Consider the following 19951-nt stretch of genomic DNA (forward strand, 5'->3'; position numbering starts at 1 on the left):
AGAATTTATCAGATAGTCATTTTTAAGATTACAAATTAGCAGTAAATACTCAAGTGGCCCGCGCAACCGTTCGTAAACTACATGTGGCTCTTTGGCCTAAAAGGTTGGACACCCCTGAACTAGGGCAACCAATTTTTTGACCTAACAACTTGAAATTTTGACTTTATAATTTACAAATTTTGACCAATCACTTTCTGCGTTTGCAATCCAAATGCGAAATACAAAGCACATTAGAAATCAAATCGTTAGGTAAGGATATCTTCTTTTTCTAATGAAATAATTAGGCTACTCACAATCTCTGAGGTAGTGAGTAGTGTAGTCTAAGAACTCCACAGTTATCAACTTGACAGTGTACGAAAACACAGGCAACAAAACGTTCAACTTAGCAAAACAAGGCTGAATTAACTTTAAACTAAATAAACCATCAAATTAAACTTTTCTTGCGGCACAAAATATACTGTAGGAGTTAGGCCTAAGCCCTAGGCTACTTGGATTCAACAACAATTTGAACTGAGAATTTAACAATAACTGGACAGCAGTGTCTAAATATCCCTGTCGCCAGATCATTTCAAAATCTCTAGTTCAATTGCAATAAAAAGCCATACCAAAGTTTGGGCTTGTTTTTTTTTCGAGTTTTCGTCTTTTTTGAGTCTGCGAGTTGCTTGTTTTTTGGCCAGTCAATTTTTAGTAATTGCTACTCATTGCTTTTTGGGCACTATCGAATAGTGAAGTAGTCATTGCTTTTTGACTAACGACTTCCAACCGTGGTTATTGTAAGGTATTCCATAGGATGGTTGACAAGATCATCACATGTGTAAAGCAGTTTGTTGGGAGAGTTTGCAGTTGTCCACTGGATAATGTAGGGCTACTGGTAATCGTGTCTATCCAGGTCACGTAATCCGAAACTCTTGTGTAGACTCCAGGTCTTTCCTGTCTGGCGCAGCCAACACCGAAACTGGTGATTCCTTGCAAAACGTAACTTCCGGTGTTTTGGCAAGCAAGAGGACCACCACTGTCACCTTGGCAGGTGTCAACGCCACCATTTTGTACCCTAAACAAAGGCAAATGTTAATTTGAAAGAAAAGGCTTTAGACTACTTTGATATATTATTTACCACCTTCGACGAACGCTTGCAGGGAAAACTGGGCTAGCTGAGCGTGCTTGTAGGTCAGGGGTAACCTACTTTGCAAAAACAGTCATGTGCCCTCCCGAAGTTTTGTGCTGGCCGCATGTAACCAAATTTTGTCACTCATCTCCAGAGGGAAGTGTGCTTCGAGCATAATCGCGCACCCGCTTATTGTACCAATAGTGTTTTTAATAAAAGCTTGGGGTATCGCAAGATAATTCTAGTTCTCATACAGCTTACGGTACCGTAGCTTACTTAACTTTCTCCTTACCCAGCACACATCTGTACACCATATATGGTTACACCGACCGAGCCATACCAACTTTGACACAAATTGTCATCGAGAATAGGTACAGTAGCCTTTTGCAGAACAGAAGGAAAATTGGCGGTATTTTCTGTAAGCAGAAAAGTTTTAAAGGAATGAAACTATAGATAAAGCAGATGATTTATTTTTAACATCACTTTAGCCTACACTGCCAAAACAGATTAGTAGCTCAGGCTATGTTCTCCAATATAAACCTTAATTTTGTTAATTTATTTTTTACTTTTTACGTTTCTTTTCTAAAATTTATACCGCGGTATAGTTTTTGGTAATCTGTAAGTTAACTCAGGCCTACCCATCAAAGTTCCCCATCCTGAAATTAAACAATTTGTTCCAACAATAGCGTCTTCTCCTTGTGTAGGCAAAGAAATCGGTGTTATAACATTGTTGAAAGTAACCGTATCCGACAACTTCAACAAACTGATATCATTTTCTAGTGTCCTTGTGTTGTATTCTGAAATTAAAAAGGAGGTAAAACGAAAGTTCTGATTTTAATAGCAGCGTTTTAATAAGTTTTCTTTAGCAAGAGGCCAAAAAGGAAGAACCGTTCGTTTTTACAGATCCTAACGGCACCGGGAGGCAGGGGGGCGGATGTTAACATGTAAACTACTGCACATTTTGCAATACGATATAACAATTTCAGCTATTCGCTTTTAGCCTAATTATAATCTTTAAATTCTGCCTCAAAATAATATTCACGACACAAAATTCTCTATCACAATAGGTTAGCCTACATTATTTATTTTATAACATAGCATGATGCCCTTCCGTGTCATTGTAATTTTTGTATACCGGACACTTCTATCATTACTCGATAATGAGCTGCTAGATGAGCATTATCGCTATATCTTATCTTAAAACTAAAAAATTGACCTTTCAGCAACAAAAGTGCCTTTTTTTCATAATCCTGCCCCCCAGACAAAAATCGTTCCGGCGCCCTTACTAGGATCTGTAAAATTTCGTATGCTAGGAGATAGCCTATGAAATTTTTGCAGCCAAATAGCTTAATACCGTAGCCTATTTCTTTTTGATCCTTCGGTGTGGTTTGTTGATTATATAAACCAATGCATGATCACATAAAAAACTTGTGTAATTATAGGTCCATATTTATTTGTTGGAATTAATGTAGCAGTTGACAAGGATGTCCAGGAGCACTGTTGAGGCAAAAACGTTCCAGGACGAAGGAGCAAATCTTTCCAGTTGCCTGATAACTTGAAGTCACTTCTAGTTATAGCCTAGAGCAGTGGTTCCCAACCGGGGTGCCGCAGCACCCTAGAGTGCCCATTGCAATGCTCAAGGGTGCCGCCAGACATTGAGATATTGCAATACTGCGGCCCATTCTGCGAAATTTATTTATTTCAAACCGAGTTTCAGTGCGTATTAAGTTTCCCGCTTCGCAGTTATTCCCGAGTCCTTCCCAGAGAGTCTCTTAGTGAGGAAGTCGCTGGCGGTAAGTCTTTGTTTTCTCGCCCAGGAAAAACAGCGTGAAAGAGATTTTGACTCTTGCTGTTCTTTCCATAAAATCGTTTAAAACGCATCATTATTGCTAGGTTTCATGATTTTATTTTGCGTTTCATGGCGCACAAAGTCAAATTGCGGTGATGGATTATCGGATTATATGATCCAGCACGATTATAAAATTGCACGATTGTTTGCGAACCATTGTAAACCAATCTATTCACACGCCAGCACTGGGGGGATCAACGCATGGGTAAAAAATCCATTTTTACTTGACTCTCATATTGTTTTGACTCTTAAAGAAGAAAAAGAATTAATTGACATTCGTAACCATGGAAATTTTAAGCTTATGCACAGGCAGATGCCTCTCGACGAGTTCTGGATAAAAATTCAAAATGAATATTATTGCGTTGGAAAGAAAACTATTGTGCTTTTGCTGCAGTTTTCCACGTCATGCCTATGTGAAAGTGGATTTTCGGTATTAAACAAACATAAAAACTAAAAAAGCGAGAACGACTGCTTATAGTCGAGGAAGAAATGCGGGTAGCTTTATCGAATGTGCCCCCAGATATTAAGGGACTTTGTGCAAGAAGTCAAGCCCAAATTTCACAATAACTTTTGAATAAATACATTTATTTACGCGCGCTATACTGCAGTATACAACTCATTCTGTGTTATGCCATACAGTTATTTGAAATATAGAAACCTCATAAAATTGATCCAGTTTTGCCAGGGTGCCGCAAACTGTTTATGTGTTGATAGGGTGCCGCAAGGTCAAAAAGGTTGGGAACCACTGACCTAGAGCAACGGTGGGCAAACTGCGGCTCTTCAACATAAATTTTGTGGCTCTTGTATTGAATCGTAATATTTAAAAAAAATTAAGATTATATTTTATAAATATGTTATCTCGCGAATTCAACCAAGCAGTGGCGTACCTAAGGTATGGCAGGCATGGTTTGAGCCATGGGCGCCACATTGATAGAGGCGTGAAAATCGGTTGGTAAATATTAAAATTTGTGACTTACACTTTCCTCAAAATCTAATTTGCGCCCAATACACTACAAAGATCAAAAAGCAGTTTCTCCTTTACTGTAGCTGTTGTTAAACAATGGAATTGTGACGTTGCAAAAGGAATATTGTGCCTCTCTTGGCTCATTTTGCGTTCAGTCAGCAACAATTGGAAGTTTCATAAAGTCGCTAAGCAGCGATCAGTTGAAGCCTACAAGTAGCCAGTGGCTCCGAGAGGGGGGGAAGTCGGGCCAGTTTCTCCCCTAGCAAAATATTGTAAAGGAAAAACGAGTAGTTTTTTGTTTTTTCACTATTGAGGGGGGCCCATTTTTAGTACTAAAGTAAAGATGTACCAACTAAATAATCAACAAATTCTTAAATGAAGTGCGTAGTTCCAAGTATTTCTCAATCATTGTAAATGTCACTCTCGATGCTTCTCATCAAGAACAAATCATTTTTGTGTTAAGGTAGGCGATGTTGAACTGCTTCAAGACGTAAAATCTGAAGCTGAAATGATTTCTGTATCACTGAACGGTTTCGATTGTATTGATAGTTTCAACTTGAAAACTGGTGCTGTTTTAGCTAAGCGGAAACTATTTTTGCTTTACAACTGAACCTTAACTTCAAAATCTGCGTTGGCCAGGCATAGGAAGTTGTTGTTTGTTTGTTTGTTTGTTTTGTCAAGTTGTATTCAACATAAGTTATCTGGGAAAGTTAAAGGTATCAGTCCAAGCACGATTAAAGAAAGCAAATCCTGTATATTTTTTGTTTATGGATCATCATCAGTCATCATCTCCGCCTGCAGCAGATTGTGCATCAACATAAGTGATTTGCTTCCAAGAGTGGCGATTTTGAGCCAGCTCGACCAGTGTCGCCAAGTTGAGTCCGGTCCATGATTGGATGTTGCCTTGGCATCGTTTTAGTTGTCTGCCACGTTTTCTTTTTACTTCTACTTTTCCTTCAGTGCAAACTTTGCTGATTCCGAATTGTGATCTTTTAGTGTGGCCGAACAGTTTTAAAACTTTTGATTTTATTCTTGCTGCAATTGGATGTAATTTTGTCATAACTTAGTTAAAAGATCTTCTGTTTTCGTGTGGTCAAGTAGCCTTTTGTTGGTCATGCTTCTCATGATGTGATTTTGGAAGGTAGTGAGTTTTTTGTTTATGGATGTTGTTGCTTAGGCTAAATCTAGTTGGAATTAATAATGTTGCTTACAGACAGAGTTGTTCAAATGTCTTATCATTTTTGGAGTAATTGATTATCTGTAAGCTAGTGGGATCTTTAAAGTTATAGCCCAGTCAGAGGAAAAATTCTGAAAAATCTAAAGAAAGCTGTCCTATCATCTTGCAAAGAAAATTGACTTCGAGGGGGTAATCAAGGCGTGGTGCAGTCAAACCCAATGCTTTACAATAGGCTACCCTTTTGCAATTGAAGCTCTAAAGACGTTTCTTAAATGCATCAAGTTGGAACCAACAAGAGCGTGATCGGAAGCTGAGTCAATGCTAAAGTAGCCTACAACTAGCAGTTTTAAATTTGTGACTGCTTTGCATTATGTGGATTACGATCCTAAACAAGATTCACTGATGAATTTAATGAAATTAAAGGAAGATGTAATCTAAGTAGGCCTAAGAGAAAGCTGAGAAGAGTAGGCTAGGCTACTACTCGCAAGCTAAAGTTGCAGTGGCAATTATAAATTTCAAAGAAAATGATTTTCTTTTCCTGAGGACAGAACGCTTTTATAACTCCACTTAACTAGCTGAATCATTCGAAGGAAATGTATTCTATCTACCGTACATTGCAAAGGGGATTCGATAGTTGTTGGAATTGACAAATGTATCAACAAACTCAAACATATCGTCGATGAGTTTGAAGTTCCATGAAAATTTCATCGTATGTCTGTTGTGCAGTTGCGGGCATGTGGGATAAATTTAAACCATTTGTAGGCTACACAACAATGACATTTTTCAAGACATTTTGGATGAGGTGGTACTTTTGACAGAAAGCCACACAGCAAACTTCAGCTGCAAACCAGAACGAACCACCCCATAATCAATACAAGGAATCATTGATTGCACTTTCGAAAGGTTTTCCAAATAGTTTTGTTATGATTTTTTTTGGGTAGCCACTCTAACAAGTCGAAATTCTGCCACTGAAATTGACTAGAATGAAACCGCCAACCAATCATAAGCTACGGTTTAAGTGACGTAAAAAAATGGCGAAAAGAAGATCATACAAAGCAAATTAAGTGATAGATTTTTTGTCAGCTGGTTGGCTTAAGGGTTAGGGCTAGAAAGTAGTCATTTCATTGACGCGTGTTCGATGCTCACCACTGCTATTGCTCTTTTTCTTCTGTAATTACCAAATAAAGTTCAAAACAAGCATTAACTCTCTGGATGAATGCTAGAAGGGTCACAATTGGACTGTAGCCTCTTATAACACGTTCTGATTGGTTGGCGGTTGTATTGTAGTCAATTTCAGTGGCAGAATTTCGACTTGTTAAAGTGGCTACCTTTTTTTTGTGTTCCGGTAGCTACCTCCAGCGGTTGCGCTTTGAGAACGTGGTTTTAGCAATTACTGAAATTTGTAAAGAATTGTTTGCGCTATGACTCAAAACCGATGACTCAAAACCGATTGAAAAGCCTAACTATAGGCCTACATGTTGTGCATCAATTCAGACGTCGCAAAATTTTATCATTTGATGCTGCGATCCGTAACTTTGCATTGCAAAAAGTCCAGACAGGGTTGAATTAAATCAGGGATGTCCAAAGTCCGGCCCGCGGGCCAACTCTAGCCCACGAGACGTTTTTGTATGGCCCACGCCTGTTGTTGTACAATGTGTTATTTTTGGCCTGCAGACACACAAAAATCATATAAATTCAACTTGCAGTTTTCAGAAAAATTATTGTGGCTGTTGGCCCGTGAACACTTATTATCAAATCTGGCTCGCGTGGAAAAAAGTTTGGATAGGCTACTCCTGAATTAAATGCTTGGTTGAACTATTTTCGTTGCGTTGCTATTGTGTGTTTACAAAGCTTTCTAGACAAAATAGTTTGCTTCAATGGCATTTTTGCTGCAAATGAAATCCAGTGATTATTGATGATTTTTACATTGAACGAAGTTCTTTTCATGCTGCGGAAAGTAGGCTATTTTTAGCTTAACACGAACATGCAACGCAATATTTGCTAAAAAATATTATGGGGCCCATTTTTCGTATTGTTTCCCGACCAGTGCTGATTTCTCTCGGAGGCCCTGCAAGTAGCACCAGAATTTACTTATTCATTTTTATAAGAATTTATAACTTTGTAAAATCAAAACATCGTGCAACCTTGACAAATGAACACTTGGAAGAATTAATTCGCACAGCATTAACATCTTATCGTCAAAATTATCAGAGATTAGGAAGTCAAGTACAAAACTGATATAGATAAACAATCACTGTGTTTTTATTGCTGTTATGTTATTTTGGGTCAACTGATTTTGCGGCTCGCCGTTGTTTAGGCTATGGTTTATCCGCAAGCGGCTCTTTCTTTGAACAACTTTGCCCACCCCTGGCCTAGAGCGTTTACATCCACTCCATTTTTTTATAACACAACTTCTTCTTTTTTGTGAAGAAAAAAACTTTTTTCCAGTTTGGGATCCTATTTCTTTTCTGAAGAAGGGGTTTGGTTTGGTTCCCTCGGCAGGCCTACTGGGCCCAAATTATTATTCTCTCAAACGCCTGCCCAAGAGTTTTAAAGTTTAAGTAGGGTGCATGAAAGGATTTGTCATTTAAACAAAAAAAATTATCTAACCAAGTTCAAATTTTAGTTCCGCTTAGATTATCGTGTTTATAGTGACAGTACGCTACGTAGGCCTAACAACGATGGTTAATTTGAAAATCTTTTGGACAATTTCTACAATGAAAAGTTGCTGTCATGTGTTGTAAAACATGTGTTATTGTGTTTTCATGTGTTGTTTAACTTTTTTTTTAATTTTGCTTCATAGACCAGGCCGCCCAAGCCTACATATAAAGTTGATGCAATCTGCAGAAATGTAGCTTAGGCTACATGGATTTGAATTTAAATCCGGCCAGATTTGGGGTCAACGGCCGGATTTGGATTTGAGGTATTTTAACAACCGGATATAGATTTGGACTTGTGCTAATTTGGATATTACTTTCATATGTTCCTAAAAACTACCAAAAAATGATTTTTCTCAAGCTTAATTTTGTATTATTAATAAACTCGATGTATGAAAACCTCTAACCATATTATAGTAGGGCTACCATATGTCCTCTTTTAGGAGGATTTGTCCTCTTTTTTCATAAAAAATGAATTGTCCTCTGAGGACACTTGAAAATGCTCAAATGTCCTCTTTTTTGCATTAGGCCTACTGTAGCCTACTATCATTTTTAACAATGTTTTATTTTTATGTAACCTTGGCGAAAGCTAAATAAGGCTAAGCATTAAGCAAATGATACCAAAAAGGAAAAGTATGTTTTCTGTGAGCTGTGGCAGAAGTAGGCTATCCTTGTTTAAGAAAAGTGTTTATTGACTGAGGTTGACAATACATTGCTTGCTGTGGATATGGACATGGTGGACAACATCCATACATTTACTTCTGTGGCAAACGAAGACAGTGTTGCTCGATGACCATGTAAGATTTATTTTTATTGTTCGACTCTTGTGTTGCCTATTGGGATGAATAGACCACTAATTTCATTTTTCGAGTTTACATCCTTTGATTGGATGCTTATTGCTTATGCTGTCTTACACCAAAGAATAGGATAACTCTTTTCAGCGGTGTGTGGAAGTAGGCTATCTGTCAGGGAAAATGTTGGCATTGATGATGTTAAACCACTGTATTCGATCTATGTCAAAGCTAGCGCAAAGGCGTCTTAAACCTGATAGCTAGCTTGCATTAGCTTTGTTTAAATGATGGCACATTGGAAAATAGACAAAATAGTTCAAATATTGCAGAACGATAGATTTTTTAATGAATTGTTAAAAATCAAACAATTCTTCATCTGCAATAAGCTATGGCTCGAAATGCTTATGTAAATCGTAGCCTATGTTTTCTGTGGAGAAAATCGAATGAACAGCAAAATGTTCATTGACTAAATCTGACAAATAAATATGTTATGGTTTTTATTTGTCACGTTTGCTACATATAGGCTATAGGCCTATAATCATCTAAGAAGATGTAAAAAATGTTTAAACGTAAAAAGCCACTGGCATTTCACTTGTTTACTAAAGCTGTCCTCTTTTTGGGTGATGAAAATATGGTAGGCCTATATTATAGTAGGCTAATCTTTTCGCTTCGACAATAGGCTATAGTTGCTAATGGCTATTTGCGCGTGTTTGAATATAACGGTTCGTTTCTTTGTTTTAATTTAATTGCGAGAGATTGTTTTCAAACGAATTTCTGTCTACAAGGAGGGCTGCCGTACTGTAAGTTTCTTACTTTTAGACTTTTAATTTTAGTTTTATTGTTTGATTCATAATCGGATTTGGATTTTAACTTGAAATCTGAAAGTAGATTTGCATTTAACATTCTTAAATTTTGCTTATAAGCATTGTGGTTAATGAAATCCTAGAGAGGTTTCCTGCAACGTTTCAGTCTACTTTTGTATGTTAAATTCTTTAAAATTTCAGTTATTTGTAATGCAGCAATTATCCAGATTCCAGAAGGGTGGCTCGAATACCTAGGCTACTGTGCCGCCAGTAGCGTTGATGTCATAACAATGCATTTTTCAAGTCTTACCTGAATGATCGTGAATACTCTCAATGGAATGTGTTGTGGCGGTTGACTCTGGAGCGGAGGTGTCAACCAAACCAAGTCTTACAGAAATTTCTGAAGGACTTAGTCTGGAAAAAAACAAAACAAAGTGGACATACCGATAAAAGATGAAAAGTTCTTTGGGCGATGTCAAGTCCATTACAAAGTTTCTCTAAATAGACAAGGTCACATTAAATATAGTTGCTACTTTCTAAAACCTCTACAGTCTGTTTCACCCTAAAAGGGGGATCATCAGAAGCTCCTTATTCAAATAGAATCAAGACAAGGTTATATAGATTTCTAGATAACTTACCCTTCAGTACAATGGGCAGCTGTAATAACCCATTGCATATCAAGGAGTGAACAACCACAGATAGCTGTTCCTCTAACGTACATCAAACCCTGCCATGGAAACTCTCCCAAAGAAGCGTCAGTGCCCCCAACAATCCGGTGGTTTGAAGGTTTCTCGGTTTGAGCATCTATAAACATCCAACATGACCTACCTTTACCAAAAGTAGCCTAATGCTATCTTTATAGTCTGACTAAGGTTTAGCCTAAGGTAGTCCAGGCTATTTGTTGATGAAATATAAACTCTCACGGTCTTTGCGTATGTCACTGTACTTTTAGATTGAATTATGACATATGTGAATATGAAAAGCATGATAGTAGGCCTAAACGGATAAGTAAAAACTGCAATAATTCGATTAACAGGCAATGTCCTAAGATTAAAGTATAAATCGAATCTCTTTGTGAAAGTTTAAATATCGAATGCAATTTATTACGGTACTTTTAAAAAAATTATTGCACTCTGAATAAATAACGAAAAAGAAGACCTGCCCTACAGGAGTACAGGGCCGTGTGAGCACCGTCTGGCCAGCTTCTCTCTCCCTCCGAAATTCACTAGTGGGCCTCTACTTTTTAGTCGTCGTCGTCGCGTGAGCCTCTGGGGCCGAGGCTCTATCCTTTTACCACCACAGATTCAAGATGTTCCCGGACTACACTGGAAGGCTAGTAGAGAGCAGCCAGTCTTTAGTTTCATCATCCATGACACGCAGACCTTCCACTCCGTTAGGTGGTTTGAAGATGGAACAGTCATTGATGATGTGGTCTGCGGTCTGTTCCTCGGCACCACATTCACAGGAGGAGGAAGAGGCCATTCCCCATTGGTGCATGGTTGATCGGAAAAGCCCGTACGGAGACGGTTGAGGCGCACCCATGCCTGTCTTGGTAGTGTCAGGCCGATGGGGCGCGTGTCGGCGTCGGGGATGAACGAATAGAGTCTGGTGGCACTTGACTTCCATTCAGAACTCCATTTATGGTCCTCCCAAGTAGCCGCAGAGATGTCTTGTACTTCAGCTTCGTTGATGAGAAGTTGAGCGACTGGCACGAATGGGTGTCTTGATTTCAGTCGACACGGGTGTTCGCTTGGGAGGGCAGAGATTTTGTGGTGGAGAAGGTGGTTAGGCTCCAGTGCCCGTCGACCGAGGGACAGAGTGGCTTCTTCGCGACGAAGCTTAGCAGGTTGGATGCCAGCGAGAATGGGGAGATTGTCCAATGGTGTGGGACGCAGGCATCCGGTCACTGTGCGCAGGGCGCTGTTTATGGCAGTGTCGATGTTATGGCAATGAGCACTGCGGCACCAGACAGGTGCACAGTACTCTGCTGAAGAGTAGACAAGGGCTAAGGCTGCTATACGCAAAGTATCAGCCCTCGCCCCCCAGCTAGAGCCTGCCAGGCGCTTGAGTAGCGCAGCGCGGGATGTGAGTTTCTTGCGCAGTGACACCAAATGGTGGCGGTATGTGAGCGATCTGTCCAGTGTCACCCCAAGATATCTTGGTTCAGTGCAGAAGGACAGAGATTTTCCGTTGTTCTAGACGTGTAGCTCACGATCAGCTTTCCGATTGTGGAGGTGGAAAGCTGCTGCCACAGTTTTGGTTTCGCTGAGTTTCAGTCGCCAGTTCTGGAGATAAGCTGAAAGAGTTGTCATGTCCTGGCTCAAGGTGTCTTCTAGATTTTCCCACGACTTTGCGGAGTGGAGAATTGCCAGGTCGTCCGCATAAGCATATTTTGCGGAGACCGTAGTTGGCAGGTCGTGGGTGTAGACGTTGAAAAGAAGTGGAGCCAGGACCGATCTCTGTGGGACGCCGTTTTTTAGGCGTTTCAGTCTGCTTCGCCGTGGGCTACCGGTGGTGAGGGTGAAGCTTCGATTCCTGACGAGTTCCATAATCATATGAACCATATGTCGGTCAGGAAGCAGGCGAAGCAGCTTGCAAGTAAGGCCGCAATGTCATACGGTGTCATAGGCAGCTGTGAGATCTAAAAAGACAGCGCCGGCCTTCTTTTTTGCCTCAAAGCAATCCTCGATGTCTTGGGTTAAGAGTGTGACCTGATCTACGATGGATTTTCCGCGCCGAAACCCAGCTTGCTCTTTTGGAAGGAGCGGGTCGATGATTGGGTTGACGCGGGCATAGATGAGTCTTTCGAGGATCTTGAAAGAGTCTTTCGAGGATCTTGAATACTTTTTAGTAAAGGTGCCTGAAATGCTTTTCAAACCATACGTTGTGAATTCGAATCAAAAACATCAAACTGACTCCACAATTTGTTGGAACTCCATCTTTGACTACATAACAATGCAAATGGCTATTAAATCTAACTAAAATAGGCTAACTAAATAATTTGGCAATAAAAAAAGCGTCTCCAAAACATGTAATTGCATCACTCTTGAAATACAAAACTAAAAACTAGTAAAAACGATTGACACAGTGTTTGTTTTAAAAACAAAATAAGACGCTGGGTTGAATGCTAAACAGCCAACTTAAACAAGGTAGTTACAAAAAAATTTGGCGACGTGGAGTTTCCTTTCGGATGCAAGCCCCCCTTAAAATCTTAAAATGTTTTTAAAGTACGATAAAAAAAACATCATCTCCAAAGCAAAAGTAGGCTTTACGCTGGATAATCCCGGTCAACGCTTCTGAATGCCATTATTGTACATCTTTGTCGTTTCATGAGCATTTAATTTTGGACAAGTCTTATGCTATTAACCGTTGAAAGACATATTCCGAGGAAGCAAGAGCGTAGTAGGGGATTATTTCTTCTGTAAATTCAACAAAATAGCACTGATGACAGATTTACTCATTTCGCTGATTTAAAATAGATCTGAAAAGTATGTCGAACTTAGAAACATTCATTCGACATTATACAGTAGGCTATAGGCTGCTGATAGCCTACTAAGCAAAACGTTAAACAATAAAATTGCATATCACTGCCTCTGACTACTTTTAACAGCGAAAGTGTTGCGGCTAAATGCCCCATAAATTTGATCAAAAGAATACAACTTCTTTTGACAAACTTTTCTACAACTTTTCATTAACTTACAAGTATATTAGTCGGTTGCATACAACTTACAAATATTTCGGAAAGGGCAATTTCCCACTTTGCCCCCCCCCCCCCCTGACTACGCCCCTGCTCTCTGGCTACATTACTGATCAGGAACACAACATTCTCTTAGCTCATCGTGCAGATAAGAAACTTTGATGACGTTTATTCAGCTTGTCACATTTCTTAGATTAGTTCAGTGGTTCCCAACCTGGGGTCCGTGAGAAAGTATTTGGGGGTCCGTGATTACCTTGATGAATTTTGGAAAAGAATTAAAAGAATTTTGGAAAAGATGAAAGAATTTTTTGTCAAACAAAATTTTGATTGGAAAAAGAAACTTTGTTCTATAGGCTATGCAGTATGCACGGATGGAGCACCAGCTATGCTCGAAAACAAATTCGGATTTGCTGCTTTAGTAAAAAAACGAAGCTCCTTGGTTGTTACCCATTGCTTCTTGCACAGGTACGCCTTAGCAGCAAAAACTTTACAAGCAAGTCTCAAAGAAATTCTGACGAATTGCGTGAAAGTCGTTAATTTCATCAAAAGCAGAGCTGTAAACCACTGTAAGCTACTTTTAAAGCGCTCTGTCAAGAAGTAGGGTCAGATTACGAAGTAGGCTACTTTTGTATCATTCTGAGGTACGTTGGTTTTCTAGAGGACAAGTTTTAAAACGACTGCAGCAGCTAAAAAATGAGGTATCAACTCTTTTGAAAGCAAAAGGAAGTCCCCTCTCAAAAGTGTTTGAGAGTAAAATTTTCTATACGGCATGGCCTACTTAGCCGATATTTTCGGTCATATTAACAATGTTAATCGTGGCATTCAAAGACCAGATGTGACAATAATTGATGCAGTTGAAAAACTGAAAGTGTTTTTAGCCAAGTTGCCGGTTTGAAAACGCAGATTGGAAGCAGGTAATTACGTTAACTTTCCAATGTTAGAAGATCTTATCTTGATGGGTGAAACTCAAAGAGAATGTTCTCTTTTGATCTCTATGAGAGAAAAACTTTGCGCACACTTGGAAAACCTTCAAATCTCATTTCAACGTTATTTCAATTTAGAACACTATAGCCTGCCGAACGAAGTTGAAACATGGATTCGAAATCCTTTTCTTTTTGACTTGAACAAGATTAGCGATGACGATCTCAGTAAAGATGACCTAATTGATTTGATTTGATATCAAAAGAGTTATTAGGCTACGCATTGAATTGCATTCAAAAACTGTGAAAGAATTTTAGTGCTCACAGGTGCAAACCTACCAATTCTTGGCAAAGCAAGCGATTATTGTTTTGTTACCATTCATAATCAATTACCTTTACGAGGCTGGATTCTCAGCTCTTGTTACAATAAAAACTAAACATCGAAATCGCCTGGAGGTTGAAGATGACATGCGTGTTGCACTGTCAAAAATTCAACCACAGTTCAGTCGTTTTGTTCAGGAAGGCAACAACAGCCCTCTCATTAAATTTGCTTATGTTGAAAAAGTTTTGGCATGGCACTTTGGGTCACCTTAATATTCAAATACTGCTGACATTTCTTGAACAATTCATTCATTTTCTTATTTGAGCAACTGTTTAACCTGATATTTGCCGCTGGAGTCATAGCGGCAATGCAATATGACACAGTGCAGCAGTTGAGTAGCATAATTATTACAATAGTCAATAGGCCTAGTATGTTAATTGAGTTTCAGGCAAAATTTAGGTAGGGCCCGTAAGGGTCCGCACAATTAATAATTTGTCTAAAGGAGTAGCCTATGTGACAACAAAAAGGTTGGAAACCACTGGATTAGTTGACCCTCATATTGATTAAGCAGAGTGAAGATGGAGAGTTCTGAATTATTTTTTCAACAAAGAATAGGCTACTATTCCGTCTTGGTGTAGTGTTACCGTTAAACCTGAGATGAAGATTTGTAAGTCAGAGTCAGGTCATTTGCAGGGTCTCTTTTGTCCAATTCGTACGCTATCTGACAGGGTTAGCCGCTAGGGTAGTCTATAGCATTTAGGCTAGGCTAAAGCCTGCCACTGTTGATGGTGGAAAATTTCGACGTGCCAATCTCTTTCGACGCTTTTCTTCTTGCTTGTTGACACGCGTTTCTTCATATTTGGAGAATGGCTCGCATGCACACTAAATTTTCACGCTGTCGGATTGCCAACAAAAAGTGCCCCATATCGAGTGACTAAGTTGCATAAATTGAGTGAATTTTTCTAAGTAGCCTATCTTTGAAGTGCTTCATCGGGGTCATCAACATTGTGGTGGCTGGCGGATCGAGACCTCTTCTAAAAATGAGTTGAAATAGATTATATAGCTAATGGCTTAACTTAAAATCATTAACCAATCTTTGCTGTCTGATAAGATAATTTCATCCTATGTGCATGATCTGATACAGACTTTGGCGATCATGGTCTTCCTAACTTCTTTGTCATTTGACATTGGTATAAAATCGTTAGGTTTGACGGTTGTGTTTGTAGCTCATTGATTCAAGCTGTTCAAATATGCTAATATTTGTCGACCTCTGCTACTTTTTCCTTGTATCATGCCCAATAGTGCTAATTTTTCCAAATCTCCATGTTTGTCAATATGACTTAAAAATTGCATCATAGCGCCTTCTAACTGTTGTTATTAGGCCTAAAAGCCTTTCTGTTTTTGCTAATTTTAGAACTGCCATTAGCCTACTTTTCAGTTCAAGAAATTCTCAACATTCTTCTGAGAAACCACATCTCAGCAGCCTTTAGTCTTTTCTTCATTTCTCTATTTATTGTCCAACATTTGCATCCGCAGGTTAAATTTGATTCCACGTGATTTTAAAACTTTAATTTTGGTTTTTATTGTCACGTTGCGATTTTTGAAGACTGCTCTCATTTTGACTGTGCTCAAAACAAGTTCTGACAAGTACAAAACAGTACAAAACAAGTACTGACAATACAAGTAGGTTTTGTTGAAACCACATTCTTCAGTTAAAATAAAACATTAAAAAACATTTCAACGATAGGTCTTATGGGGCAGAGGTTTCAAAATGAAGTGTCAGGACGCATTGGTGCGTCGTTTTGAAACTGCATGACGTCACAAGCATGCATTGATTCTCTCATTAAGATCGCAACAAATCATGCGCGAATCCAAAGTTGCCAGTTTATAAAAATGTTTTTTATCGGAACTCTATAAAGACGATTCCTCAAACCAACATATCAGCTCTCTTCGGTGTGCAAAGATGCATCTTTTGAGTAAACACACACTCTTATAAAGTTAAAATTTTTGCATGGCTTCTAACTTGTTTCCCCATTAAAAGTTAGACTACTCTTATTTCGGTCACGTTTTGCGTAACCAAACCAATATGGTATCTAAACCTTCGCAATCTCAGAAAATTCTAACAATTTAGAGGAACTGGTTGTAGGCCACAAACTCACAGTAAACCTACAGTTGTTTCAATACAAAAACTATGTATTTTAAAAGTATTGTAAAGTTTTACAAAATTTGTTTCATAGAATTTCTTCGGTTATAATTTCTTAATCTTTAAATATGGGGCCTTATATATTTACGAGTGTTGTAGACAAGGGCCTCCCAAACGTTTTTGGTCGCGACCCCTTTTAGTCACCTAAAACTTTTCACTACCCGTCACGATTAAAATGATAAACAGTGCGAAATATACATTTGTGTTGTTTATTGAAAAGTTTAATTCAAACAAAAACTAAAAACAAGTTACCGGTACTCGAAGCATAGGCTACTACTTTACAAGTAGCCAACTGGAAACAAAAGAAAAAGCAACACGTTTAGCCTATTCAGTGTGATGAATGTGACTGCTTTCTGCAATAAAGCGAGTCCAGACGTGGCTCAACGTTAGTTAAAGCTGGTCTCAAGACTGTTCCAATGTTGCTTACGCTGGAACGGTAGGCCTATTTTGTTTTGATTACCGTCAACGTTGAAAATGCTGACTCGCGCAGATACGTCGATAGCCTACAAACGGAAGGAGTGCGGTTACCGCTGGCTGAGTCAGATAATGATGGATATTCCACACTCTAATGTTCAGCAAAAAGTATTATACTTTTTTTCCAGAAAATGCAAGCAGCAACTTAGAGTCAGAAGAAAGATCAGCAAGTTCTCCTTAAGATTTAAGAGAGAGGCTTGGTAATTTTTCATATTTGCAAATAGGTTTTGAATCTAATCTAATTGGGTATCCTCCAATTCTGGAAGAAAAAACTTCTGAAAGTTTTTCAACAGATTTTACAAATGGTCCATCACTATGACGGTTAATAACGATTGATTTCACATCATTGCTAAAAACTCTTCAGTAAATAAAAACGTTATAAATCATTTTTAACCTTTGTTTCCAGATGTTTAATTTTAGATGAACTCATCAAACTTAGATTTCAATACAAAACATTGATGTTTTTTCCTCGGAGGAAGAAACTAAATTCGTTAAGTTTTTTAAGCAAATCTGACACTTGGCATAATTTCAAAAACCACATATCATTGCAAAAATGATGGAACAAATTTAAATTTGATTACGTTAGAAAAATCACGGCGTTATTTTCGACATTAATAGCCCTTTTAAAGCTTTGGAAAGCCACCTCACTTTACTTGCAGTGAAAGGGTTTTAAACTCTGATTCCATTTCACCACGTAAACTCGCAAAAATACAGAAATTGAGTTCTCAACTCTTGATAAAGTTAATAACTTTCACAACATTGCTCACAGAAGTGTTAATATGCACTAGTTTATGTAAAATTGGTATATACTCTGCTATCCCTGAAGTTCGTTCCGTGACCTCTTGCGGTTCGTTACGCGACCGCCAGTTTGGGAAGCTGTTGTAGGCAACATGATTTTTCCCTGGCGATTTTAGTTTACATATTCGACTTACCATTTGATTGGAGTGGTATAATCTGCTGAAGACTTGTCACTTGTATTAAACATGCGATTATCAAGATTATTTTCCTCCCTGAAGTCGACATGTTTGCTCTAATAACTTTTTCAAGTGTGATTTTCTTGACAATGTTTTATGACTTCTCAATTCTTTTCAAGTATTAGGTTACGAAATAAAACAATAATAAGGCCTTTGAAATGTGTCCCGTTTTAGACGTGTGGGACGGGTGTTTCTATTGTTTTGTTGCTATGTTGTGTATGTTATGAAGTTTCTATTCATCTAACCTGAACAAAGCAGCTAAACAATAGACTGACTTTACACTCTCCAGAGATTTATACGTAGCCTATTCCATTCTGTTATTCCGTGAAAAGCAAATGCTGAGTTCTGGAACTAGATCAAACTGTATAGCCTATACTATCCAAGTAGGCTACATTGGGGAGTTTCTGATTTAAATCATTCTTTTCATTTAGGGTTAGGGAGTTAGGCTAATCCAAAGCTACATCGGTAAACAAACCAATATTACTAATGTATTATATAGGGCTGTTCTTATCCTATTAAATAGCCTACTCTATTTCAAAAGTAGACCATGCAGGGTTTCGTAAACTTTTTCTGGAAATCCTTTTAAATTTATGAAAATTTTTCTCGACCCACAATGCAATACACTTTTCTTGAATTTTAATTCAAAGTCTTAGTTTATTACGCCGTATTTCCACACAATACGACTGGTTTTCAGAATTCTAACCCCCCTTTTGGCTACCCAGCAAAACCTAACCTTTGATGATGTTTATCCCAATGCCATACATTTGCCTTCATACAATTTCGTTAATGTGGGCGATAGCTATGCTACAATTTTAGTAGCCTATACTGTATATCGATTGTATTTCAGATTCCGAAACAATAGGGTAATTTGCTTAAAGTTGAAGATTTTGAACAAAGCATGTTATCGATAGCCCATCATTCAATTGATAGACTACCGGCCGGCCTAAATTATCCCATCAATGGCCATGGGAAGCCGCATACGTGATTGTCTTGTAGTTGAAGATTCAGATTTAGCTTAGCGGTCTGAAATGCAATGAAACCAATTTTCGCACATTTTTTACCGTATCGAGTCCCATTCGTCTATAGCAGTGATTCCCAACCGCGGCTCTTAGAGCCGCATGCGGCTCCAAGCTAGCCTTCTTGCGGCTCTCATTGACCCCTAAAAATCCCACAAAAATATAAAAAATCTAATTGTAATAATTAGGGTTCAAGGTTAGTAATGAATCTGAAGATAAATCTGAAGGAAAACGCAGCTTGCAGGTGATGTTACAACACATTTCCCAACACTATCTGACCATCGAACCAATGGATCATTTGAAGCATACAGCAGACTTATCAGTAACTTGATTGATGAGTTCAACCGCCGCATTAACGGAATGAATTTATTTTTGCCAATGATGAACATGTTTGCAAATCCCATTGCAGTTAATGTGGCCACAGCTCCTGATAATTTTCAATTGGAGTTGCTAGACATGCAGTCAGATATCGAGCTCAAACAATTATTTCAAAGTGAAAACCTACTTGAATTTTGTATTCGAGTTCCAGAGGGAAAGTATCGGAACTTGAAAACCAATGCCAAGAAAAATGCCTCTGCATTTGGATCAACTTACGTATGTGAAGCACTTTTCAGCAAAAGGATCATAATCAAAAATAAATATCGCAATCGGTTGATCGATGACCACCTCAAGCAGATACTGCATACTGCATCCTCTGCAATTGCCCCTCGCTTTGACAAACTTGGTTCAAAGCCAATGCCAAGTTGGACATTAAATTGATTTGTGATATTTTTCTTGTTAGTGTTGCTATTTGTCGGTACATGCTTTCATGCTTTAAAATTTTCGTTATAATTACTTGAGTGTTTTCATGCGGCTCCACACGTACTCTGAAGTTTGAAATTCGGCCCCGACACCAAAAAAGGTTGGGAACCACTGGTCTATAGTCTAGCACTTTTTGGCTTTTGAAAAGAGAAAATATAAAAATACAACTACAGAAGCTCGAAACCTTGTTTGGTCGGT

General features: G+C 38.5%; 1 protein-coding gene across 2 annotated transcripts; it reads right to left on the minus strand.

Annotated features, from left to right (window-relative positions):
* Window positions 1–23: 23 nt before the first annotated feature.
* Window positions 24–17996, minus strand: LOC145784218 (trypsin-1-like). 2 transcript variants are annotated; one of them, XM_082595996.1, is made up of 6 exons: window positions 17895–17996; window positions 9985–10150; window positions 9657–9760; window positions 1744–1902; window positions 1398–1521; window positions 24–1051 (listed from the first exon to the last, which is right to left on the minus strand). In XM_082595996.1, exons 1-6 carry the CDS (start codon window positions 17983–17985, stop codon window positions 769–771), a joined length of 927 nt encoding a protein of 308 aa, XP_082452122.1. In that variant the 5' UTR covers window positions 17986–17996; the 3' UTR covers window positions 24–768. The 2 variants fall into 2 exon arrangements, with proteins under 2 accessions (XP_082452122.1, XP_082452124.1); XM_082595998.1 differs by lacking the exon at window positions 17895–17996 and adding an exon at window positions 12714–12823.
* Between the last annotated feature and the right edge of the window lie 1955 nt (window positions 17997–19951).

Source organism: Aplidium turbinatum, chromosome 15 (genome assembly GCF_918807975.1).
Source record: "Aplidium turbinatum chromosome 15, kaAplTurb1.1, whole genome shotgun sequence".
NCBI lineage: Eukaryota > Metazoa > Chordata > Ascidiacea > Aplousobranchia > Polyclinidae > Aplidium > Aplidium turbinatum.